The 27,323-nt window shown below is 30.5% G+C and overlaps 1 protein-coding gene across 1 annotated transcript in view; it reads right to left on the bottom strand.

The window, feature by feature from the left end:
* The window catches only part of LRRIQ1 (leucine rich repeats and IQ motif containing 1), a gene marked incomplete at both ends in the record, with an annotated part of 179,846 nt that overhangs the window by 106,327 nt on the left and 46,196 nt on the right, over positions 1-27,323 (bottom strand). Inside the window, 4 exons of the mRNA XM_081311448.1 lie at positions 11,485-11,578; positions 14,379-14,452; positions 19,613-19,740; positions 20,235-20,428. Coding sequence (XP_081167574.1) covers positions 11,485-11,578; positions 14,379-14,452; positions 19,613-19,740; positions 20,235-20,428 — 490 coding nt within the window. The remainder of the gene's footprint in view (positions 1-11,484; positions 11,579-14,378; positions 14,453-19,612; positions 19,741-20,234; positions 20,429-27,323) is intronic.

The raw sequence follows: 27,323 nt of genomic DNA, 5'->3' as shown, positions 1-27,323 counted from the left end.
GGGTTCGATCCTCAGCACCACATAAAAAAAATGAACAAGTGAAATAAAGGTGTTGTGTCCAACTACAACTAAAAAATAAAATATTAAAAAAGTCTGTAAGAATTTAAAAGACAAATTATACTTAAAAAAAGTCAGAAAGCAAGAGTTTTCCATTAATCCTAGTCTTTAAGAAATAATTGCCCAAATCTTACACAAAATAGTGTAGTAATCTTTACACAATGATGCTAATGGTCACTAGAGAAAAGTGGACTCAATGAAGAAGACTCCAATTTTTAAGAATTAATTGGTCCTTTGAGGAAATCTACAAAACCCTGATGAAAGATTCCAAAGAAAAATACATAAAAGGAAAGATATCCCATATTCACAGGTAAGAAAACTTAGTATTGACAAGATGTCAGTTCTTCCTCTATTGATCTAAGGATTCAACTTAATCCAAAATCCCAGCAAGTTTTTGTATACATTAATAAATCTATTCTAAAGTTTATGTATAGATGCAAAAAATTAGAATAGCTAACATAATATTAAAGAAGAAAAAGTTAAGGGACTGACACTGTCCAACTCCGAGACTGAATTGGACAATTACAATAACCAAGATAGTAAGGTAATAGGTAAAAAATAAAAAGAGACAAATATAGCAACAGAATAGAATATATAGGCCAGAAAATAGAGAAATAGAATCATCTGATCTTTGACAAAAGAGAAAAGGCAGTATAATGAAGCAAAGATTACATTTTTAACAAATGGTTCTAGACTAGTTGGACTCCCACACTTAAAAAACATGAATCTAGACAGACCTTAAATCCTTCACAAAACATTAACTCAAAATTGATAAAAGAAGTGAACGTAAAATGTGAAAGTATAAAATTCCTATAAGATAACATAGGAGAAAAACCTAGATAACCTTGGATATGGGATGACTTTTTAGATCAAACATCAAACATTTGATCAATGAAAAAATCAATAAGATAAACATGTTATTAAAGACTTCTACTCTATCAAAAGACTATGTCAAGAAAGTGGGAAAACAAGCTAAAGAATAGGAGGAAATAATTGAAAAATATAGGGTTGATAAAAGACTGTTATTCACTATATACAAAGAACAATGAAAAGTCAACAATAAGAAAATGCACAGATTAATTAAAAAATGGGCAAGAGACCTGACCAGATATACTCATTAAAGAAAGCATAGAGATGGTTTTTAAAAAGTAGGAAAATATATACATCATTAACCATAATATATTATATAATATATTACTATACATTTTAGAAAGGCCAAATTTTGAAACACTGATAAAGTAAACATGTAAAGCAAAGAAAATCTTCCTTGTTGGTGGGAATGCAAAATTACATAGTCACTGTGGAAGACAATTTAAACATTTCTTATAAAATACTTACATCCTTACCATATGATTCAGCAATAGTACTTATTAGTATTCACTGAAATGAATTAAAAATTTGTGACTTCTAAAGTGCAAGAAGTAAAATCAAGAATCAATAAATGGGATGGATTCAAACTAAAAAGCTTCTTTTCAACCAAAAATCTTGGGATAAAATCTTTACCACATGCACCTCAAATACAGCATTAATCTCCAGGATATATAAAGAACTAAAAAATCAACACCAAAAAAACAAACAACTCAATCAACAAATGGGCTAAGGAACTGAACAGACACTTCACAGAAGAAGAAATACAATCAGTCAACAAAAATATGAAAAAATGTTCATCATCTGAAATGCAAATCAAACCTTAAAATTTCATCTCACTCTAGTCAGAATGGTAATTATCAAGAATACAAGCAACAATAAGTGTTGGTGAGGATGTGGGGAAAAAGATACACTCATACATTGCTGGTGGGACTGCAAATTGGTACAACCACTCTGAAAAGCAGTATAGAGATTCCTCAGAAATCTTATAATGGAACCACCATTTGACCCAGCTATCCCACTCCTTGGTCTATACCCAAAGGACTTTAAACCAGCATACTACGCCCTTTAACAGATAAATGGATAAAGAAAATGTGGTACATATGCCCAATTGAATATTACTCATAATATGAAATTATGCCATAAAGAAGAATGAAATTATTGCATTTGCCGGTAAATAGATGGAGCTGGAGTATTTCATGCTAAGTGGAATAAGCCAAACTGAAAAAAACAAAGACCAAATGTTTTTTTCTGATAAGCGGCTGCTAATCCATAATGGGGGTAGGAGGTAGGGAAAAATGAAGGGACTTTGAATTGTGCAGAGGAGAGTGAGAAGAGGGGAGTGGGTGTTAGGATGGGAAGGATTGTGGAATGAGACATATATACATGTATGATTACACTAGTGGTGACTCTGCACCATGTTCAGTCATAGGAAGGATAAATTGTGCTCTATCAGTGTACAATGTGTCAAAATGCATTCTACTGTCATGTATTACTAACTAGAACAAATTAAAAAATAAAATTAAAAAATTATGTCCACATCAAAATCTGCAGAGCTCTTTATACTGGCTTTATTTATAGTTACCAAAACATAAAAGCAACCAAATGTCCTTCAGGAGATGTGTGGATAAAGAATCTGTGGTATAAATAGCCAATGGATATTATTAAGTGCTAATAAAAGGTGAACTATAAAGCTAGGATATGGGGAAAATTAAATTCATCTAAAAAGATTACATATACTGTTAAACTATATAACATTTAGGTAAAGGTAAAATTATGAAGACAGTAAGATCACTGGTTGTCATAGGGTGGAACTGGGAGACAAGGATAGAGAGAACACAATTTTTTAGGGCAGTCAGTGGAAGTATTCTATATGATACAACAATGGTAGGTAAATGCCACTAAACATTTGTCAAGAGTCACAGAACATAAAGTAGCAGATTAAACCCCAATGTGAAGTATGAATTTGGGGTAACAATACCGTGTCAATGCATTTCATCGATTGTGACAATTGTACCACTTTGGGCAGGATGTTAATAATGGGAGAGGTGGTGCATGTGTGGTTATGGGGTATGTGGAACTTTTTGTACTTTATGCTCATTTTTCTGTAAATATATAACTGCTTCAAAAATAAATTTTATTATTCAGAAAAGATAAACTAACAATTATTTGACACAGGAGGAGGGGTGACAGGGTAAGATTACTAAGATGGTTAAGATTTAAAAGGGAAAATTCCAATGAAAACACTAGTATCAGTTATTCCTACTGGTAGACTGTATAGGCTGGTTAACATATTCATTTATATAAACCAAGTTGGAAAACAAAACATTAATAGTTTCTTCTCATGGAAGATATGACCTGCAAAGAAAAAATGCATAGGGTTAATCAAAGCCATAAGGCACACCTGCATATAATTGCAATTTATGTAATCTTGAAACTGAATTAAAGATAATAACGAATAAATCTTCCTCCATGACAACAACAACAACAAAAAAGAATAGAAAATTTCTTTATTTACCTAGAGATGTTTACCTCCCCAAATTGCCTTTATCCCTTTCCAAAAAAACATCTTTTTTGCTTACTAACATTTAAGAAAAGAGGGAAAACAATTTAGGTCTCATTCTTTAAGGGAATTATCATATACCTTACAATGTTAGATAGCTAAAAAGCTTTGTCATTGTGCTAATAAAACTTTGAAAGAATTAAGAATATTTGGATACATATATCTTGAACCTATTTAGGAAACTTGAAGTTACCAATGTTTATCAAATCATAAACTGCCACATTTACCATAAGGGGTTAAATAAAGGGCATATATTGTGTTTCTGGTTGCATTCAATTAAGGATATGGTTCAAAAGCCAGACTGTGGAACCAACCCAGATGCCCTTCAATAGATGAATGGATAAAAAAAATGTGGCATCTATACACAATGGAGTACTATGCAGCAATAAAAAATGACAAAATCATAGAATTTGCAGGGAAATGGATGGCACTAGAGCAGATTATGCTTAGTGAAGCTAGCCAATACCTAAAAAACAAATACCAAATGTCTTATTTGATATAATGAGAGCAACTATGAACAGAGCAGGGAGGAAGAGCAGGAAGAAAAGATTAACATTAAACAGAGACATGAGATGGGAGGGAAAGGGAGAGAAAAGGGAAATTGCATGGAAATGAAGGGAGACCCTCATTGCTATACAAAATTACATATAAGAGGTTGTGAGGGGAATGGGAAAATAAACAAGGAGAGAAATGAATTACAGTAGATGGGGTAGAGAGAGAAGATGGGAGGGGAGGGGAGGGGGGATACTAGGGGATAGGAAAGGTAGCAGAATACAACAATTACTAATAGGGCATTATGTAAAATTGTGGATGTGTAACCGATGTGATTCTGCAATCTGCATTTGGGGTAAAATTGGGGGTTCATAACCCACTTCAATCTAATGTATGAAATATGATATGTCTAGAGCTTTGTAATGTTGGAACAACCAATAAAAAAATTAAAAAAAATATTAATATAATAGCTAATCATCACAGTGGTGACAAGATAATCAGAGGTAATCACCAAAAAGATGAAATATTAAATACTACATAAAATCTTTGATTAGGTTCTCATAAAAGCAAAAGTCATTATCTGAAATTTAAGTTATTAATAATCAAAATAGATGAAGAGATCAATTATCCATATTCCACACTATTCTACCCTGCAAATTTGTTTATTACATTAGCAATGAGGCTGCATTGTGTTGTTGTTAAGTTTCCATCAAACTACCAAGTTTTTTAAAGATATGACTGAAAGGTCAAAATAAATGATCTAGTTAAAATCATAATATATTAGGTATGAAATAATGATGCTTTTGAGATAGATAGTAAAAGAAATTAAGTTGAGAATGTGTCTATGTTCCTTTAACATTAAAAACAGATATTATGATTCTTTGTATTGTTTCTTTAGGTTCTACTTCTTAAACTGTAGATAAGCAATCATAAAGTTTTGACAACTTGATGGAAGCATTCTTGAGCATAACCATCTCATAACCAGTGTTTTTTAATTCTTTGGGTACCAACCAAATTTCCGTCTGATGCCTTGGGGACCTGACTGGCAGAAGGAAGGAGGTATGTTCATAATACTCTCTAGTCTTTGAAAGAAAAAATGTATAGATGATAAGGAAAATCTCCTCCTTCACAGAAATTATCCAAAAATAATTTATGACAAAATTAAAACTCTTTTTAAACCAATCTAATAAAATTCTAGAGGCAAGAATGATTTATTTTAATAAATTAAGATTAATTAATATAGATTAATGAACAAATATATTACAAGTATATTTAATTTAACAAAATAATCTTTATGTTCCATGTAGCCAAAATAATAAAAAGTAAAATAAGTTTAAAGATAATTTGGCACATTAGGTATGTAATTAGCTATTCCTACTGATATTATGTGGTAGTTGTTCATATAGAATTGACACCAGATTAGCAAGGGACAAATTGATGGTTTTATTGTCAAATACTCTATTTACTCTATTTTCGACATAGTTATCATTAAGTATGATATTTTAGATATGGAGAATAAATCTAGTGAATATGAGTTAACAGGGCTTGAATTTTTATATCAGAAATTTTGATGTTACATTGATTACCTTTATATAAAATAGTTTCCAAATGGTTTATTTTAGCCATAATGTTTTGAATATATTTTTCAATGTAAAATTTTACTTGGATCTTCACAACTGTAACAATAGCTTGAAATTTATGAATTATATAATCAATATCCAGATTGAAATTACTGTTTTATTTTAAATATTTTTCTTTAATTTTATTTTAGAGAAACATTCCTCAAGCCTGCATAAGATAGCAGTACATGGATTAGCTTTAAGTTCAAAATGCAGACGTTCAGGAATTTATGGTGAATATATTAGAAAGTGCTGTAATAATTTGATTAATGTTGGAAATGAAGTATAAGAATACTGTGAGACCTCAAGATTAGTTTTTCCAGCTGGGCTTTTCCTAGTCAAGGGCAGAATCAATATTTCATTTAGTGAAAACTTCCCAGTGAATATTCTGCCACTTAAGAAGGTCTATTAATCAACAGTGAATGAAACAAATTCCCATAGGAGATTTCAAACTGAGTCTGTAGATTAAGCTTCAGAAAGAGATTTTTTAGTACATCAGTTTTGTCTGTGTTATCACTGGCTAGACATGAAAGTAAGAATCCAACTGGGAAAATCTATAACTAATCCCTTTGTTGGTACCAAGGGGGTTACATAAAGTTCACTGAAACACACTGCTTAAAGTCTGAGTTTGTCCTTTCACTCACAAATCGATGTTTTATAGATTTCTAGATTTTAATCCTTTAAATAAATGAATTTCTTCTTTCAATTAATGAAAGGTGCATTAGACTAACTGATCTAAGTAAAATAAGTGGCACTTAGTTCAGAAAAATTCATTTCAACATAGGAATTATAACAGTCAAATAAATGTATATATCTACACTATAAAAACAATTAATTTTCTTTCATTATTGATTATTTCTCATTAAATACTTCCTTTTAAACCAAAAAGCACATCTTAAGACAATAAAATATGAATATTATATTTATGAATATATAACAAATTTATTTCAATATATTTTACCACCAGCATATTTAATGCAATAAAATAACTTTAATGCTTCATACAAACAAAATAATTTTAAAAATTCAAAAATTATTTGGGACATTAGGTTTGTTTATAGTTGCTACAACTGGTAATGTATCAGCTGTGTGGATAAAACGTGATATCATATCAGCAAGAGAATTCAGGCTCTATTTGCCCAACATATAATAAAAAACCTATGACCCCTAAGGATTTTGTTTTCAATAATGAGCAAAACTCTTTATTTTTATTTGGCATCAAAGACTTGTTTCATATAGTGTGTAGTGAAAATAAAAGTACTTATCTAAAAATAAACCATCACATATTTTTATCTGAAATAATATCACTTGCCAAGAAGTGCCCTTTAGAAATAATTATAATTATAATTTTCATATTGGACATTTATATCTAAAATCTGGCTCCTAGCAATGAGGACTTAAGCCTTGGGGATTAGTACCTTAAACCCTCATGGAAGAGTAGCACATCCCCAGAACTTGAGCTACTACAGCTAAATGGAGACCTTGACTGCTTTCATTCCAGATGAGAGAGTTCCCCTCTTAGCTGGTCAGAGCCTAGCAGTATATTTAGGTGAACCTTCTATGAATAAATCTTTTAAAAATCTGAAAACTTTGATTCTATCATAATTTGAAGTTGACTATTAGCTGATATTTCATATAGTCATTTGTCCCAGAGTTGTTTTTTCCCCTCTTAAGAAACTTGTTTAATTTGATAAATACTTTATGATACTATAGAGTTTGAGGACTCCAGTTTTAGAACTCAGGATATTGATAATTACTAAGACTTGGCAATAATACAATTTTTAATTTATAGGGATTAACATTTTTAATAACATGAATAAAATCTAAAAAAGTAATAGAAAAGGTAACACAGCTGAAACATGGATTTTTAAAGCCATTACCTATTATAATGTAATTAAGTACTGTAATAAAGTTCTTCAAAATACTGTTGCATATCTACAACATAAAAGAAACTGTGTTGGTACTGTATAACCACTATAAAAATTATAGACAATTTACTTTCACTAAGAATATAAATTTTCAGATAATCAAGAGTCTTAAATTGTTTCCTTTATAAAATTTAATAGGTATAAATGAAATTTCACAACTGAATACATACTAAAGAAATGTTACAGTTCACAGTGAAGATGGATAACTAAGTACAGTTTGCACAATTTAGTATTGTAGACAAGCTGCTAAATTCTCTGTGTAAATAAGTCCTTTAAAACATAAGGAAATGTATTCTTTTTTACCCTCCAGTCTAATTCCAAGTTCTAAATAACAATTATTTTATGCTTCCTTCTGTTCTCTTTTAAAAATTGCATTTTTGTTCTTATATGTAGCAAAGATAAAGAAAATCGTCATAAAATTTATATTCAAGATGCCCCAAACTCTATGGTTTGTATAAGGCTTACCTCTTCTGAAATTCATACTAAAGTTTAATCCCAGGTATGAGGAATTAAAGGGTGAATACTTAATCTCACAGTATTTAGAGTCCCCACGAAGCATGGTAGAGTAGCTTTCAGAAAAGTGAGAGACCAGAACACCGCCCCCCTACCCTACACACACACACACACACACACACACACACACACACACACATACACATCCCTTGTCCCTTACACATGATGCCCTGTAGCTCTCTGCTGGTAAGAAGGCTATCACCAGATACAGGTCCTTGACCTTGACCTAGAACTGGGATCCAAAATAAACTGTCTCTTTTCTTCATAATTTAGCCAGTCTTTAACACTGTGTTATTAGCACCAGAAAATGAACTAATGTAGTGACAAACATCCATTCCCCAGAAAATGAAGGGAGAAATATATGCTAACTTACTAAGGTTAAAAAAAGCAAGAAGGAAGCCATGAGAAAGAAATGCCATCTAGGCACTTATAAGGACAGGGATTTTTTTCCTAAATATCCTGGGAGCTATTTATTAGGTTAAATGATCTTATGTAGCAGAGAATGAGTGGGGAAGAGTATGTTCTTACTGTAGGAGTTCAACTGACATACTTTTAATTGCCTGCTAAAATTACACCTGCAAATAGCCCTAAAATAACTTCTTCCCTGAGGGAATAACCAATTTTATCTGACAGAAATAAGAAGGGCCTAAGATAATGCCAGGAATATATTTGGAATTAAAAATGTAATATCCCATTTCTAGAACTACAGAATCCCAACTACCCACACTATTTCAGAATTTGGAGTTCTTGCTGATTTCTCTTTCAGAAATAAAACTCTTAAAAGTAAAAAGGATCCTGCGGGGATGGAGGGACAAGATATATATATATATATATATATATATATATATATATATATATATATATATATATATATCATGAATGGGAAAAACATAATAAATATTCTAATTTTAAAATAATAACTTTTCTTGCGCTGTGAAAATAAACAGTGTAGAAGTAGCCTATTTGTATGCTTAATACTAAAGAAAAGATTAGTACTGATCAAACATCATATGTAAATGGAAAGACTACAAATAGTATCAAGGATAAAAACTCAAAAATATTACAAGAGAAAATAGGTCCAAAGCTTAGAAGAGGTAGCCCAGCTATTAATATGAGAAAAAAATAAACCACAAAATATAAGAGTGTCCAATCCAAGGATTAGTAAACAATGTTCATTTAATGATTCAATCTAAGGCAAACATAATTTAGATTTTGTTTTGAGAATCATCTTTTAGTTTTTTGACATTAAAAACTATGCATTTGGACATGTTATAAATAAGGTATAGTAGTTTATTTCTATACCACAATTAATTTTAAAAAATGAAAATATGTGTATGTGTATATATGCATATGTGTATACATACACAGGTATGTGTGTGTATGTGTGTATATATATTTATTTCTTCTAGCTCCAAAATGGAAAAATTTTCACAACAATTTGGGGATACTTTCATTACTTTTAGCACTTTATAATACCTGTACTTGCTAATAACTTTTAATTTCATCACTTATTCTCTTATGTCTTATTATTTCTGCTGTGGAAAAATCTCTCTCCAAAATACCATTTTAATTTTAAAATAAATACTTTTAAAATAATTATTCAAAATTACACTATAGTTTATTAAAAACAATAATAACACATTTTATGTGCTGTGTGAGAAGCACTACTATGAAATGTTTTATTGATTTAACATACTTAGTCCACACAGAGTCTGTAACTATTCTCTAATATTCTTGTTCTTGACATTTCCTCTCCTAAGGTTAATTTGTAGATATGATGAGTTTTAGCTAATGGAAGCTGATTGAATTGATCACTGTCCTTTTAAGTGGCATGGTTAAATGTAAGTTGTGCATACCCCCTTGTATTTTTCCCTTTCTCACACCAGAGTCTATTAGCTTAAAACAAAAACAAAAACAAAAAAAAACAGGTGTCATTGAAATAACATGACAACACATCTGAAGCAGTCTAAATTTGAGTCTTCTCAGATTGTACAGGCTGAACTCAACCCCATCAGATGTACCATAAGCAAATAATAAACTTCTTATTATACTGAAACACATTGACTTATGGTTTCTTTGTTATAGCATAACATATATTTTCCTATGGGGTAGATATAATGATTAAAATAATTTTGTCCATGAGGAAACTAAGACACAGTAAAGTTAAAATAACCTGCACATGACCAGTTAATATAGTAGCAGAATTAGACTGCCCCTGAGCATCAACTTTCTCTTTTAAGAAAACTTTAAAGTGAAGAATATGCAATCATCTTAATTTGATCATTACTCAAAGTATACATGAATTAAAACACAATATTATAACTCATAAATATGTAAAATTATTCTATGTTGTTCAGATATGAGATGTCCCCCTAAAACTACTGTATTAATGCAGGAATGTTTGGAGATGAAATGATTGGACTATGAGAGCTGTAAACTGATCAGTATGTCTACTTTGAATGGACTGAGTGGCAACTCTAGGTAAGCAAGGTGTGGTTAAAGAATGTGGGTCACTGAGGGCATGCCCTGGAAGGCTTCTTCTTCCCAGTGGCCTCTTTCCCCATCCTTCTCTGTTTTTGGTTACCATGAGCGAAGCAGTCCCCCTTCAACAAAGCCTTCTATAATGGTTCCACCTCAACTTGGATCCACATAAATGGAGTTGGCCTCCCCTACTAACACTTCTGAAATCATGAGCCAAAATAAACTTTTTCTCCTCTAAATAGTTTTTGCCAGGTGTTTTGGTCACAGTGATGAGATATGTGTTAGCTTCTTAGCTAACACATATGTCAATCAAAAAACTTTTAAAATACAAAATATACAAAAAAAAACAAAATAAAACAAATTACAGTTAGGATATAATTAAAGTAGGAAACTTAGTGATTAAAATGCCATTTTGTCATATAAACAAATGTCTTTTCTATAAATGCAAAACCTAAGACAATAATATCACACTAAATTTGTCACATACTCAATGGTTTAGGTCATAATTATATTTTCAAATTTTCATTAATTCATACATATCCAAGAAAATTATTTTAGGCTGAAGATTTTTTAAAAATAATTTTATAAAACTTTTCAAAAATAACTTTAAATTATTTTAAAAATTATTTTTAAAATTAACTTCCCACTAACAATTCCTATTTTAGGACAATTTTCTTCAAACTGTGTTTTCTGAAGCCATAATAAAAGATGCTCAGGGGATACAAAAATGCTTCTTTAAGCCAGGTGCAGTGACACACACACGTATAATCTCAGTGACGAGGGAAGATGAGGCAGGAGGATCTCGAGTTCAAAGTCAGCCTCATCAATTTATCGAGGCCCTAAGCAATTCAGTGTGACCCTATATCTAAATAAAATAGAAAAAAATGACTGCAGATGTGGCTCAGTGGTTAAGTGGTCCTGAGTTCAATTCCTGTTACCAAAAAAAAAAAAAATCCTTCTTTACCTCCAGTTGATTTCTTGAAGAAGTGGATTTCCAGTGACAGAGAGTTCACGGAGAGAACAGCATGCATCAAACCATTTTATGGCACTTGTAAGATCTATGGAAAAAAATCATTATAAAAGGTATCAAAGATAAAGAAAGGAGTTAAAAGATAATGTCCATTTTATTTATTAGTTACCCATTAAAGAAAAGCATTATTTTTTATATCTTCTGCAGAATACTATATATTTTCTAAAGGAGACTATATTAATTACACAGATATCTATAGAATATTTTTTTATCATTTAGGAGCTATTTAAACTTATATATGTCTACTTTAAAATGTAGGTCCTTAACTATCTCATAGGCTAGAGAAAATGAGATAATATGTGCAAAAGGGTTAGAACATTTTGTGCTAGATTGAAATCACAAAATATGAAGAAATTAAATCTAAAGTAACAGGATAGGTGGTAAAATTAAATTTAAACCTATATAGGTTTACATGGACATATTATATTTTTTAAAGTAAAAACAGGCATGGTGACACATGCTTGTATTGTAATCCCATCTACACAAGAGGCTTAGGTAGGAAGATTGCAAGTTTGAGGCCAGACTGGGCAACTTGTGAAGACCTTATAAAAAAAATAAAATTTAAAAACAGCTGGGAATACAGTTCAGTATATGCATGAGGCCCTGGGTTTAATTCCCAGTCCTGGAAAAACCAAATGTGAAAATCGTATTTTTTTAAAACAAAATCTAGCAAATCTAGGGTACACTCTATAGTAATGTATACCAAATTGCTTTCCAATAGAAAACAACCATTACACTGGGAAATATCTTTATCTCTATCATCTACCCATATCTAACTATCTATGAAGTACCTAATTAAAGTCTAACTCAGAGAAATGTGCTGTATGGAGGAGTATTACTTCTTTCAAGTAGGAATGTGGAGCCCAAGCAAAGAGTCTGTTTTGCTACATTAAGGAGGCAAGTATTACAACTGAGGCTGGAATTTATTAGAAAAAGTACTGAGAAGCTGAATGTATGCAAGTTGGGATGTCTGTATGATGACTCCCCTTGTATCCTTGTAAAAGTGCTGACTTACATAGGATAGACAAGAAATATTCTCCAAAATCCAGCAGAAATCCTCTGCTGCAGAAGTAAGAGCTAAAAGTTGATACTAAAGTCCATGCAGCACTTGCAGCCATGCAAGCCTAAGACCAATTGGGCATTTCAGAGATCAGTGAAAATCTAGGGAGAATGCACATTAAAAATGAAGGCCAGACCCTGGAGTAGGGGTACCTGTTGTAAGACAAAATGAAACTAAGCCTGTCAGAAATAATGAACACTAATTTAATTGCCTGTTAGAATAAAGCTTAACCCCATTTAAAGATAGACTAGTCTATATTATCTGCAATGTTCAATATACAGTTGAAATTTACTAGAAATATAAAGAAATAGGAAAATATAAGCTATTGTTAATATAAAAGCAGTTAGAAACTAAACCAGATATAAAGTCAATTTTGACAAAGACACCAAGGAAGTTACATGATGAAAACTGTATGTCTACATAAAAAGATGAACTCAATCCCTAGCTCACCACATACATAAATTGCACTTTCAGATGGATTATAGACTTAATGATAAAAACTAAAAGTATAAAGCTTCCAGAAGAAAGCATAAGAAATTATGTTTTTAATCTGGATATAGAAAAATATTTATTACAATGGTTATAGAAAAATGACTATAAAAGAGTATACAAATTAGATTTTATCAAAATTAAAAATATCTTCTAATTTAAATAAAATTAATATGTAAAATAACATGGGAGAAAATATTACAAAGCTAATATTTGACAAAGAATTTCATCTAAAACAGATAAGGAATTTCCATAAATCAATAAGAAAAAGACAAATAACCAAAGTTTTAAAAATTTAATCATTCATAAGAAAAGATACAGAAGTCACTCATAAATATTTGTAAGAAAATTCAATATATTTCTTTATTAGGGAAATGCAAACTAAAACCACAAAGAGATAACACAGTGAAATACTAAACATATTTGGGAAGGAGTAATTGGAACTCATACATGTGGAATGTAAGATTTTACAGCTACATTGGGAAAACAGTTTGCCAGTTTGTTTCAAGTCAAAACCACACCACTTTATTTTCCGGTACTCTTACACATTTACCCAAGACTACTGACTGAAAAAAAAAAAGAAACCCTACAAAAAGAGTTGTATAAAAGTTTCCATCGGAATCTATATTTCTATATTCATTGCAGAAATCTATGTAATCAAAATATCAATCAAGAGGAGAATAGATAAATTGTTATATATTTATTTTTCAGCAGGAAAAAAAGAACAAAGGACAGAATAAACAAGATGGTGGAATATCACATGATTATTGAGCAAAGAAGCTTGGAGACAAGAGAAACCATACTGTTTGATTCCATTAAAATGAAGAAATAATTAACACGTGATGAGAAATTCAGACTGTGGTTGCCTTGGGGAGTGGACTGACTGGAAATGGGAATGGGTAAATTTTTTGAAAGGGATAAGTTAATTCAATTCATGATTCTTTAATAAACCTTTGAGGGACATCTATATTTGGTAGGAATCAACAAATTAGGTTTTTTACTCATCTTTATTAGTCTATTTATTTCACAGGTAGGACATATAGGACTTTGAAATTGAAATGCAATGGTGATGCTTACCTAGGCCTACCAAAAAGATATGGAAGCAATATTATTTCAAAAGTGGAAAGAAACTCTCAATTAAATTATTTCAACATGTTTTATTGTACAGCTTTGTTGTTCACATACCATTAGCACATGTACTTAACTCCTTACCACATATTTGGAGCTAAAACTCAAAAGCTTATTTGTTTTAAAAAATTAAATATTATTCTAAACTTACCAGAAAGACAATTGTTGCTGACATCTAGCTTTTCCAAAGAAACAAAATGAAAAAGTGGTATAATTTTTGTCAAACTGAAAACAAAACATAAAATTCATTAAAAATTTTAAATGGTCATATTCTTGATATTATTGATATAACTATATAACAATACACTTATTTAATAAAATTGTATAATTTACACTCAATTATGTATATAATTTTAATTCCAAAATACAATAACAACATTTAATAACAGTACTTATTAAAAATGTAGCAATCATAGGAGTCTAAGTAATCCTATTATGGATGATTTCTATTCATTTTTAAAGAGAAATTACCATGGAGAATTTCTACAAAGGAAGATTTTAATTCACTTGAAGAGAAAGTACAATAGAAAGGCCAAATTCAGTCACAAATATCATGGGCTTTGATGGGCATTTGCTATTCAATTTTAAATAAGTGGTTTTTGTCATTATTTTATCTTTGTATAAAGTCAATGTTTTATAGAAGTTACATTATTTTTTTACACACTGGCTCAAACATGTAACCTAAACATTTAATGCACAAACATAAAAATATCACTTTTCAATATGATAACAGATTAGAGAAACTAATGTTTTTAATTGAAAAGCATTGCTTTGTTTGTTAGATTGAAAGCATTATAAATGCTGTAAGTGTCCAAAACTATACTAGTTTTAATTCTAAATTAGAAATGTGCTTCGACTGAGGATGTAGTTCAGTTGGTGGAGTGTTTGCCTTGCATGCACAAGGCCCTGGGTTCAATCCCCAGCACCACCAAAAAAAACAAAAAAAAAACAGGAAAAAAATGTGCTTAATATATAAATACTAAGTCCATGGAAAAAAATGTTATTTTTTTATATCCATAGAATGAATTTAAATTTGGCAGAAATATATTGACATTTAAAATAAATACGCTAAAAAACATAAAATGATATTGAAAATGCATGATATTGAAAAAAGCTATAAAGGGAAAAATAAGTTTAGTTTGATTTATATTTTCAACTGAGACCAGTCTACACTTACTCTGTAACACAATATCATATTATTATAGCTATTTGGAAAATTAAAATTAAATCTGTTTATCTGAATCTTTTAAATGAGACAAAAGCCCCCTTGTATAAGATGATCTTATGAAAATTATGTTTTCTAAATTAATCCTTTTATAAAATTTGAAATTCCATCCTATTCAAAATAGCACAATTTTAAAAAGGTACTCAGTAATTTTCTTTCCTTTTCTTTCTTACTGTCCCTTCACTATCCCATCAGAATTCTTTACCTTTTTCTATGAACTCCCTATATGACATTGTTAAAGGCAATGACATTGTTAATAACAGCAACTATTACTCTGAGGTTAGAAGCCAACGAGTAACACTGTGACTTATGGGATCTTGTAGCCTCGTGGGGACTAGCACAAGACTAGCCCTTGTATTGACCTTGACTCCTCTCTTGTACTATCCTGTTCTGCATTAGCAGAAAGAAAGAAGATACTACTGATGAAAAAATAGACTAAATAATGAGGCTAGGAGAAAATCTAAATGTAGTCAATCCTAAATACAATATTACTATTCACAATTTACCTATGCGATACTATATCTTAAAAACAGTTTTCTGTGGAGAAAAAAATCTAAATTACGAAAAAAAATCTGTGAGAATATATTGGTCATTACATTTATACAAACACTTCATTATTTGTACACTCCATAATAGTAAAATGTACTGAAATTTCACATGGATTTGGAAGGGAGGGAGGGAGGGAGGAAGGAAGGAAGGAAGGAAGGAAGGAAGGAAGGAAGGAAGGAAGGAAGGAAGGAAAATGAAAAAAAGACAGGAGGAGAGAGGAGAGGTGAGAGGGGTGGAGTAAAGATAAATAAAATGTTGGAAACATAATTATAGAATTTAAGTATCCATTTTATCACTTTTTCTACCTAAGCAATTTCTGAATCAATATTGTAAACACAAAATAATTATTCAAGTGGAAATATAAAAGTATTTATTAACAAGAAAACTGTGTTCTAAGTTTAATAAATTTCTGAAACTGAACTTTGTATTTCTACTGCAAGTATTTTGAAAACTTAATAGCTAATGACATATTAAATCCTTCAGAATATAATTTTTCTATTTTTTCAGAATATTCCATATTTCTTAATAACAAGTTATAAAGTGACATATACATAAGATATTAAACTATATAATTATTTAGAATTTTAAAAAATCAATAAATATCATCGTTGCAAAAATCAATCAAAGAAATATCTATGACCAAATAATTTTAACACTGAAGTTTTATCTTGTAAGAATCCATATTTAAAAAATCATGTTCTTTATTATCTTTCAGATTTTAATCATGAAAACTAGCTATTCATTCACCTTTATGACTATACATTAGGAAGGAAGAAACCTAATCATAGAATCCCTTTTTTCAAACCTCTAGAACTTTTCTTTTACTGACATTCTGTGTATATTTTTTTTCAAGAAAATTCAAACCAGAAAGACAAAGGACATTAGTGAAAACCTAATACCATTTGACCTTGTCACATTAGCCCTGGGCATTAAAAGATATAACTTTCAAAGACGACAAAAAGCAAAAAATTTGTACAATGAGCAGCCAGTGGTAATAGTTTCCACTTTCTGCTCCTACTTAGAGTCTCATTGGAAGTAGAAAAGCTTATGAAGCCAGAGTCTTCTTAGTTAGAACTCCATGGAGTCAAACTTAAAACAGTCACATGTTGTAATGAAAATTTAAAACAGAAGTCAGGATGAAACAGGCATTTCAAACAATATGTACTAAGTATCATTCTTTATATGTATTCCATTTGTTGGGATACGAAAAGCATATGGATATATAATTTCTTCCTTGTGATGCAAATATTTATCAAGAACTAAAAGAATAATATACACAATCTAAAAACCATACCGACCACAAATATATATACATACATATATGTGTAAGAATATATGTATATATACACACACACACTCATGTATATAACTATATGCATTTTATATATACATTTATAAAATTCTCAGGTTTGTAAAATGAATTTATAAACATTTTCTATTTGGATTATCATTAACATCTTATAAAAAACAGTTAAGGTTAGCATTTTAACCCCTTTCACATGAGAAAAAAGACAAGGATTAGGTGGTGAGTTGCTCAATGTCAATTGACTGATAAGTTATAGATTCAAAATTCAACCCCAGATCTACTGACACTGAGTTTTATCAAAACTGATGTGGTTCTGAAAGAAGTCAATGTACATATAAAAGCATAATGCAAGATGGATCTTTTCTACAATTAACAGTATTAATTTTGTTGTAAAAAATCCTAAGTTTGAAGATGATTTTTTACAGTGATATTAGGAAATAATTTTATTATCCTATATGTCCATTCCACCATTATATTTTCCTGGTGCCTTCAGGCCCATTATTTCATCATCTCAGAAATGGTAGGTAGTGAGAGACTCAGAAAGAACTTATCCAAGTATGTAACAGTATTATTAAGAATATCAAAACACTCAACAACATAATTATGCTAATTTTTGCACAGATAAGCTTAAAATAAGAAGTTCTTTTGTCTCTAAGAGTTCGTTGAGGGCAAGAGCATATGTCACCTATTTTTATATCCTCCAAAATAACAAATCCTATGTAAATATCCAAATATTATAAGACTAGGCAAACAAAATTATAAGGAAGGATAATTTGGATTAATTATCCCAATCATCATTATCAATTCTTAAAAATTTTAGTATTTTAGTTACACTCCTTTTATATCAGATTGATATGCACAAGTCATAAGAGAATAACATAGCAAAAGTTTATCACACACTACTAGTTTTAAATTTTATAGAAAGAATGTTATATGATAATTTAAATTGTCCAAAGAAATTAAAGACATTGTTTTTTTAAAAATGTATTTATTTATTTTTTAGGTAGACACAATATCTTTATTTTATTTTTATGTGGTGCTGAAGTTCGAACCCTTTGCCTCATGCATGCTTGGTGAGCACTCTGCTGAGCCACAACCCTATTCCCTTAAAAGCATTATTTTTATTAAAAAGTTCTTCAATTAAATATTTTCATATCTCTCTAAATGTAATTTGCTGAGTGATTTACTGCATATGTCAAAATAAAGCTGATGATTTCATTTTAAAATTATGTTTCTTACCTGAAAAATATCATGTAAAGAAAGATCCAATGGGTGGGTGTGTGGATGGGCCAAGTTATTTACACTGTGTTATCTGTCAGAGCTAGTTTTTACACCCAATGTCCTTTAAAATCAAATCAACTTTCATATTTTATATATTATTAAAATAATTTGAGGGTATTTTAAATAAAGATTTGGTTTTCAACTGTCAAAGTTTAATAGTAGAAGTCAAATAATTTAATACATACATGCTCAAAGGATGAAAAAAACTAAGCAAAAGTTAAGAAATAGTTTTATGTTTTTGAAAAAAAAAAGGTCTAAATATAAAAATTAGGTTGTCCTTATTCACTTGTTTTCTAAGCACTATATAACCCAAAGAGGTATTTTCTGTTAAAGGTGGTTCCTTTACTCCACTCCATGTGCCTTTGATGAACAAATTAATCATATTAGAGTGTATAAGCCTCAATGAAATATTAAACAAAGGGAGAAGTACACATATTGTGCTTCTTCTTTGGTTTTAGACAGTTATTCTCTGCAAAGATCCAGATGTTTGGGGGTCTCAAATGAATTTTCTGAGGCAGATCCCCTTTTCAATTTAACATTAAGGTATTTCTTTAAGTGTTATTTTATATCTCTAGGGATATCAAATTTAAATCTATCTTAACAGTTACAAAAAGACATCCAAGTAGAGAGCAGATTAAAAATCATTCTTCCAGGACTTAATAAGTACCATTTGAGAGAATGAGACATCCTTCTGAATTAAATTAACTACCTCCTGTATTTTCCAATGACTATATTCTTTACAAATACAAACAAACCTGAGCTGAGATTTCTACAAGTGTGTCTGAGAAGAAAAAAAATTGAAGAAACTAAATTGACAAAATTCTACTAACATTCTAGGTTATGGCAATCTATCACTTTTTACATTTCTAGAAAATTATCTTTATATTTTATGTACTCATTTATTAAGATACACTCACATTGAATTGCTGGAGACACCCAACTTTCTAAGTTATTTATGAACAGCACACAATTATCTTAAGCAAGCACTGACTGAATTTATTGCTTTAGTAAAGTATGTGTTTACCTGTTTTGGGAGATAGTAAGATTTTGTAGTAAAGGCAGCCAATATGAAGAAAACCCTTCAACAGTTGAAATGCTGTTATCATCCAAGTGTAATTCTCTTAGCAGAACATGATTCTCCAAAGATGGAAGCTATATTTAAATAAATCTCATTAGTTTATATCAAGGAAGATACTGACTTGTCAGTTAACAAGATTTAAAAAACTTACAATAGATTCATAAATTAAATCATAAAAGAAATTATGAGGCTTCTAGTATAAATAAAATTTCTATTAATTAACTGTTTAATTTTAATATTCATTTAAAAGGTATTTCATGACAACATATATGTATATTTCATAATATATAAATTTAGCCCTAGTTATAAGCCTAAATAAAAGTAGTTATGATTCATTACATTTTAGCATTATGATAACTTAATGTTAAATTATATTATAAGATTAAAACTATGTTGAGCATTTCTTGGTGAAAGTATGATGAAAGAGTTCAAAGTAAATTAGAAATCAAATGCAGTTGATGAGCATGAAAAAAAATTTATTCAAAATTTCTTTTAAAATATGTGGTTGATATTTCTATTTAAAAAGTGTTGCATTAATGACAGAAACCAATTAATTTAAAGCAATTACCTCAGTTAGATTATTTCCCTGTAACTTCAATATTTGGAGCAATCCACAATTTTCAAGGCCTTCAACATCAGTAAGATGATTATAGGAGCAATCCAGGTATATAATGGTAGGGGTTTCACACAGACCTTTTGTGCTAATCAACTGGTTGTGGTCCACAATTAGTTGTTGAAGATTTTTTAAAGATTCTAAACCACCTGGAAGAAAATTCTTCTAAAATCACTTGTATCATACCTTCTTCCTAAGGGTTATTATTTAAACTGCCATCTAGGGAATGTGTTTTTGAATGACATAGTTATATATCAATTGAAAACTGAACAAAATAATTAAAAGCATATATTAGGCACTGAATGTTTATTTTCAAAAAACAATGGAACCATTAAGAAAGCTAATCTGAAATAGAATTGTCTATTAAGTCACTTAGAGGGAATTAATTTGTGAAGCTTTTCAAGTCACCTAACAAAAGAACAAGACATTAGGTTAAACCATGAGAAAAAATAAAGATTTTGGCAAAGGAAGCTGAAGAGAAATAGCAGACCAAGGGAGAAAATAATTGGGGCAGAAATAGAAAAAAAAAAAAAAGGCAAACAGAATTCTGTGATGAATGGAGAGGATTAGTAAGAATAAAAACAAAATAATACACACATTTCATTTATGAGACGTCTTTCTATTTATATTTATATCAAATTATAAATAGTCAAGAGTGTCAGGCACAATTGGGAATGGAATAAGAAGTCACTGATTTGGCATTAAAGCAAGTGAAATATTTTTCTGCTACAGCCATTGATAGGAAAATCAAGATGAAAGACACATTGCACTGAAGTGGAGAAAATGTGTTTAGACTACTCTTTAGACTTGTTAAGGATTTTTTCAAAGTCCTTAAAATGGCCTATAAAATTGTATGTGATGTGTGTTCTACTTTACTATGGTTCCCTTTTTTCTCAATCCTTTTTGAAATGCTGGCTTCCTTGCTGTCCATCAACTATGAAGCACATTTCCACATATGATTAGTGTGTGGCATGTTAATCTTATCAGCTAATATCAAATTTTAGATGACACCTGATTTTCAATTAACATACAGAAAAGCTGCAATTAATCCATTTAACTATCTGTGAGGGGAATAAATATAATTTCAAGCCTCAGAACAAGAAGGAACATTTGACCTAGCATCACTATTTCCATGAATGCATTATACAGTTAAAAACAAATATAAACTAGTACATAGAGATGTTCTTTGAAAGATTACTTACAAAAAAGACATGAAGTTAAATGTCCATCAATAGGTAATAGTTAAATATATTATGAAGTATATCATAAACAAATATGCATGTCTTTAGTATGTAGTAATACTGATATGGAAGGATGCCCATGATATATGCCTGCATGTAAACCTATATAAATGCAAACCTATATATGTACTTGAATATAAACCTATATCTCTATAATTGTATTGCATAAGACAAAGTCTGAATTCTTTCGTAATTCATTGTTCACCATAGTAACCATTGCAAAATTAGAGAGAGAAGTGTGATCATATAGATAAAAATTTTACTAATTAAAACTGTGTACTGTCAGGGAAATGCTTTGGAAGCTACTGTCATATATATTGGAAATAAACTTTCTGCTTTCAAATTTAAACAAAGGCTTAGATTCCATACCAGCTATAAGTATGCCTGCAATACTGTAGCCAAATATACTGCTATCCAATGAGATTGGGAAAAGGTAAAAAAATCATCTAATGGGTATTTAGCATAGCAATCATAACAGCTTGGACCTTATAGAGTTACATTATCACATACAGGATAGTCAGAAAAGCAGGATGGATTTCATGGATCCTGCATCTCTACCTAAACAAATACTTCATGACTTAAAGGGTTTTAATGCTGGAAATATGTTGAAACATTCCTCATGATATATTTTCGGAATGATATGTTTGCTTCGAATTCTCTTTTGTGTCATAATAATAGGTTGCTGGACTCTCAGAAAAAAAGATCCAGGAACTTCAAGTAATTGCACACCAGTTGCATTTAAAAAACTAATGAAAGGGGAGATTTCAGGATCCATGAATAAATTATGGGTTGTTTGAGGGATCTCAGGGCAGGGGTTGCTCTTCTGAGAAGTCTTGGTGAAATCCAACCAATTCCAGACCGCTCAGTTTATTCTGACACTCTGCTCATTGGCTCAGATAGCCCTAGGTTCAAACACAGCAGCCTGGAAACAGATGAGGTGGGTATAATCCACTAAGACCTAACAAAGTTGTTTTTCCATCTTCATCCTATTTTCCTCAGGAAGTTCTTCACACTGCATCCCATTGGTGTTCCTACCTATATAAAAGAAAACTTGAGGGTGGGGGTAATGCTAGAGGGCAATGCAGATGAAAGATAAGGCATGGAACAAGAAGATTCGTGATTGCCTTATAAAGAAGAGAATGAAGTGATTTATATTGATCACCCTATTCGCCTCTATCCAGACTTGTTTGAACCTGAAAAAGTTTTCCCATGATGGAGAAAATGTTGCTGCTGCACAGTGTCATTTTGAGACTAAATCCACTCACAGACATCTGCATGTGGCCCTCAGACACCAACTGGCCCATGTCCCCAGCTACACAAAGCCATTGGTTATAGCTAAAGAAGCAAAGTATAGACTATATTACTGTGCTCAAGTGGAACAAGTCAACATGGCCTACCAAACTGATACCCTAAGACACATCTTCAAAAGAAAATCTTTTATTTCAAAAATTCATAAGGACAACAGATCCATCAGAAGTGTAAATATCAACATAGAAACAAATAATTTTAAAAATAGTAATGTGATTCCTCTCAATGAACACAGTAACTTTCTAGCAACAGAACCTAGAGAAAAGGAGATTGATGAAATGTTTGACAAAGAATTCAAAGTGATGGTTCTAAGAAAACTCAATGAGATATAATACAGATAAAAATTCAATAAAATTAGGAAGACAATTCATAATACAAATATGAAGTTCTAGAAAGAGATCATAAAAATGGGAATGTTAAAGCTAAAGAACAAAGTTAGTCAAGTAAAAATACAGTTCAACAGACTAGATCAAGTACAAGAAAGAATTTTCAAACTTAAAGACAAATATTTTGCAGGAGAGAGAGAGGGAAGAGGAGGACTGGTGAAAGAGAAGGAAGAGGAAGAAGAGGGGAAGAAGAAGAAGGAGAAGAGGAGGTGGATGGTGATGGCAGCATCTGAGACTCATGGGATATCATTAAGTGAACAAATATTCAAATCAAGAGTGTTCAAAAAGAGGGAGAGAAAGGAAAATGTACAGAAAAGCCTACTTAACAAAATAATAACAGAAATCTTTCCAAATCTTGGAAAAGGCATAAATATCCAGATCTAGAAGGTATAAAGGACCCAAAATGGATTTGACCAAAAAAAGTCTTATCTGAAGCACAAACTGTTAAAAATCTATGACAAAGAATTCTAAACAGCAAGAGAAAAGCATCAAGTCACATTAGACTAACAACAGATTTCTAAGAAGAATACTTTACGGGCTAGGAGTGAATAAAGATGCCATCTTCAAAATCCTGAAAATAAAGAAAAACTGCCAACCAAGAATATTTCGCACAATAAAGCTGTCCTTAAGACATGAAGGAGAAATGAAGTACTTCCAAAACAAGTAAAAACTTGGGGAATTCATCATCAGTTTGCTTTACAAAAAGCACTTAAGGGAATCCTATATTCAGAAGCAAAAGGAAGATAACTATCATGAAAAATAAACCAAGGTATAAAACCTAGTAGTTGAGTAGAAACACAAAAGAAAAAAAAAACTATCAATACAGAATAGTTTCAGATCACAAAGAAAAACAGTGATAGAAGAAAAAAGGAAGAAAGGATTCACGAATCAACCTAAACATTTTTTTGATGAGACTAAGACTTTACATATCAGCAATAACTTTGAATGTAAATAAATTAAATTCCCCCAATTAAAAGATTTATATTGGCTGAATAGGTAACAAATAAGATTAGACAATATGCTGAATAATGTACAAGAAACTTGGAATGCCTGTAAAGACTCACATAACTGAAAATGAATGAATCGAAAAATATTCCATGCAAGTGGAAACCAAGAGTGAGAAGGTATTGCTATACTTCCACAAGGTAAAGCAGATTTTAAGTTAAAATGTAAAATAGAAAAAAAGGACACTATGTAATGATTGAGGATCAATTTAATAAGGTCATAAATATATATACACCCAATACCAGAGCACCCTATTATATAAAGCAAACATTATTAGGTTTAAAGGGAATGATCCACTCTACTACAATAATAGTTGGAAAATTTAATACCTCATTGCAACAATGGACAAATCATTCACATGAAGTCAACAAATAAACATAAATATACTATAGACCAAGTGGACTTAACTGATATTTACATAACATTTCATCCAATAGCTGTGGAATGCATATTCTTCTCATTAGCACCAGGATCATTCTCCAAAACAGAGTTTATATTATGCCATAAAAAAACTAAACAAATTTTAAAAACTGAAATTATTTCCTTTAGCATTCTGGTCACAATAAAACAAAGCTAGAAATCAACAACAAGAGAAACTTTAGAAACTTCGCAAATGCTCAAAAACTATGCATAATCGCCTAGAATAAATATACCAAAGAAATCAAATGAGAAATTTAAAAATTTTATTGGAAAAATGAAAATGGAAACACAACTGATCAAAACCTATGGAATACAGCAAAAGAAACAATAAAAAGAAAAAAATTGTATCAATAAGAACCTATGTTTTAAAAAAGTAGAAAAAATTAAAATATACAACCTTATCAAGAAAATCAAGAAGAAACCAAATCAAAATTCAGAAGAATGAAAAATATAGCAAAAATTAGAGGGCAAAATAGAGACTAAAAAAATACAAAAGATTAATGAAACAGAGTTTGGTTTTGGTTTTAAAACCAACACACACACACACACACACACACACACACACACCCCTGAAAAACTTTTAGCTAGATTAAGGGGGGGAAAAAAGAAGACCTAAATAAATAACATTTCAGATGGACAGAAAATATTACAACTGATGCTACAGAAAAACAAATGATAAACAAAGGATTATTATGAACAATTACATGATAGCAAATTGAAAAACCTAGAACTAGATAAATTCATGGGCATATTTAACCTACCAAAATTGAACCATGAAGACAAAGAAAGTGTGAACAGTGTGAACAGACTATTATCAGTTAACAAGACTGAATCAGGATTAAAAAGTCTCTGGACCAGAAAAATCCAGGACCAGAAGATTTCACTGTTCAAGTCTACCAAACATTTAAAAAAAGAACTAACATCAACCAACTCTTCTGAAACTACTGCAAAAAAGAAAAAAAAAAAACTGAAAAGGACAGAACAGAACTCTTCCAAATCCACTCAACAAAACCATTACTATCCTGATATAGAAATCAGACAAGGCTACAACTACAACAACAAGAAAAGAAAAAAAAAAAACCTGCAGAACAATTCCTTCAATGAGCATATATGCAAATTATCTTAACAAAACACTTGTAAATTGAATTTAACTGCTCATTAAAATGATTATACACCATAAAAGTGTGATTTTTTCCAAGGATGAAAGGATGTTTTGATGTCCACATATCAGTTCACATACTAAATCATATCAATAGAACAAAGGACAAAAACCATATAATCCTATCATGGATGCAGAAAAACTATTTGAAAATACTCACCATCCCCTTACAATAAAAATTCTCAACAAATTACACATAAAAGAACCACACTTCAGCATAATAGAAACTATGTATGAAAGTGTTTCCTCTAAGATCTAGAATAAGAGAAAAACGTATACTTTTGTCATTCTTATTGAACTTAGTACTGAAAAACTTGTAGCAGTTAAGAAAAATATTAAATAAATTAATCCAAAAAGAAAGTGAGGAATTCAAATTATCCCTATTTGTAGATGATATGATCTTATGTATAGAAAAACCTAAAGACAACCAAAAGGCTGTTGGAGCTATACATGAATTCACTAATTTTGAAGTATACAAAATTAACATAAAAATCGGTAGCAATTTTACATCTGAAAATGAGATTGCTGAGGAAATTAAAAAGGCAATCCTATTAACAATATCTTCAAAATTAGAAATAAATTTAGCAACAGAAGAGAATTATACCGATAATGAAAATTATAATACATTCATGAAATAAATTAAAAAATACTAAAAATTTGAAAATACCTTACTTATTCATGTATTGAAAATAATTATTAAAATGGTCATACTACCGAAAGCAATATACAAATTCAATGCACTCACTGTCAAAGTACTAGTGGTATTTTTACAGGAAATAGAAAGAATAATTCTAAAATTCATACATAACTATGAAAGATCACGAACAGCCTAAGCAGTCTTTTTTTTTTTTATCTTTAGTTAATTTATTTATTTTTATGTGGTGCTGAGGATTGAACCCAGGGCCTCACCCATGCTAGGGGAGCACTCTACCACTGAGCCACAAACCCAATCCCAGCCTAAGCAGTCTTGAGTTAAAAGATCAAAGTTAGAGAGGTACCATAATATCTGATTTCAAGACCTACTACAGGGCTGGGGAACCAAGTTAGTATAGTAGTAACAAAACTAACACAGAGACTAATAGGACAAGATAGAGAACCCAGAAATAAGTCCATATACTTACAGCTAACTGATTCTTGACAAAGTCACAGACATATATTGGAGAAAAAAAATCTACTTTAATAAGTGGTGCTTGGAAAACTAAATATACTTATGCAGAAGAATGAAACTGGATGTTTATCTTTAACCACGTACAAAATCAACTCAAAATAGATCAAAGACCTAAATGGAAGACATGAAACTATGAAATTACTAGAAGAGAATGGAGAAATATTTTCAAATGTTGGTATTGTAAAATACTTATTGGGTAACATCTCAAAAGGACAGTCACAAAAGCAAAAGCAGACATTCAAGTTTATATCAAACTAAGAAGCTTCTGCATAGCACAGGAAACAATAAATAGTGAACAGACATCCACAGAAATGGAGAGAATATTTGCAAACCATTCATCTGACAAGCAATTAATAT

Source organism: Spermophilus citellus, assembly GCF_964194105.1.
Source record: "Spermophilus citellus genome assembly, chromosome: 10".
NCBI lineage: Eukaryota > Metazoa > Chordata > Mammalia > Rodentia > Sciuridae > Spermophilus > Spermophilus citellus.
Note: the sequence above shows the minus strand (reverse complement) of the source record. Positions and strands in the feature narration are given on the sequence as shown.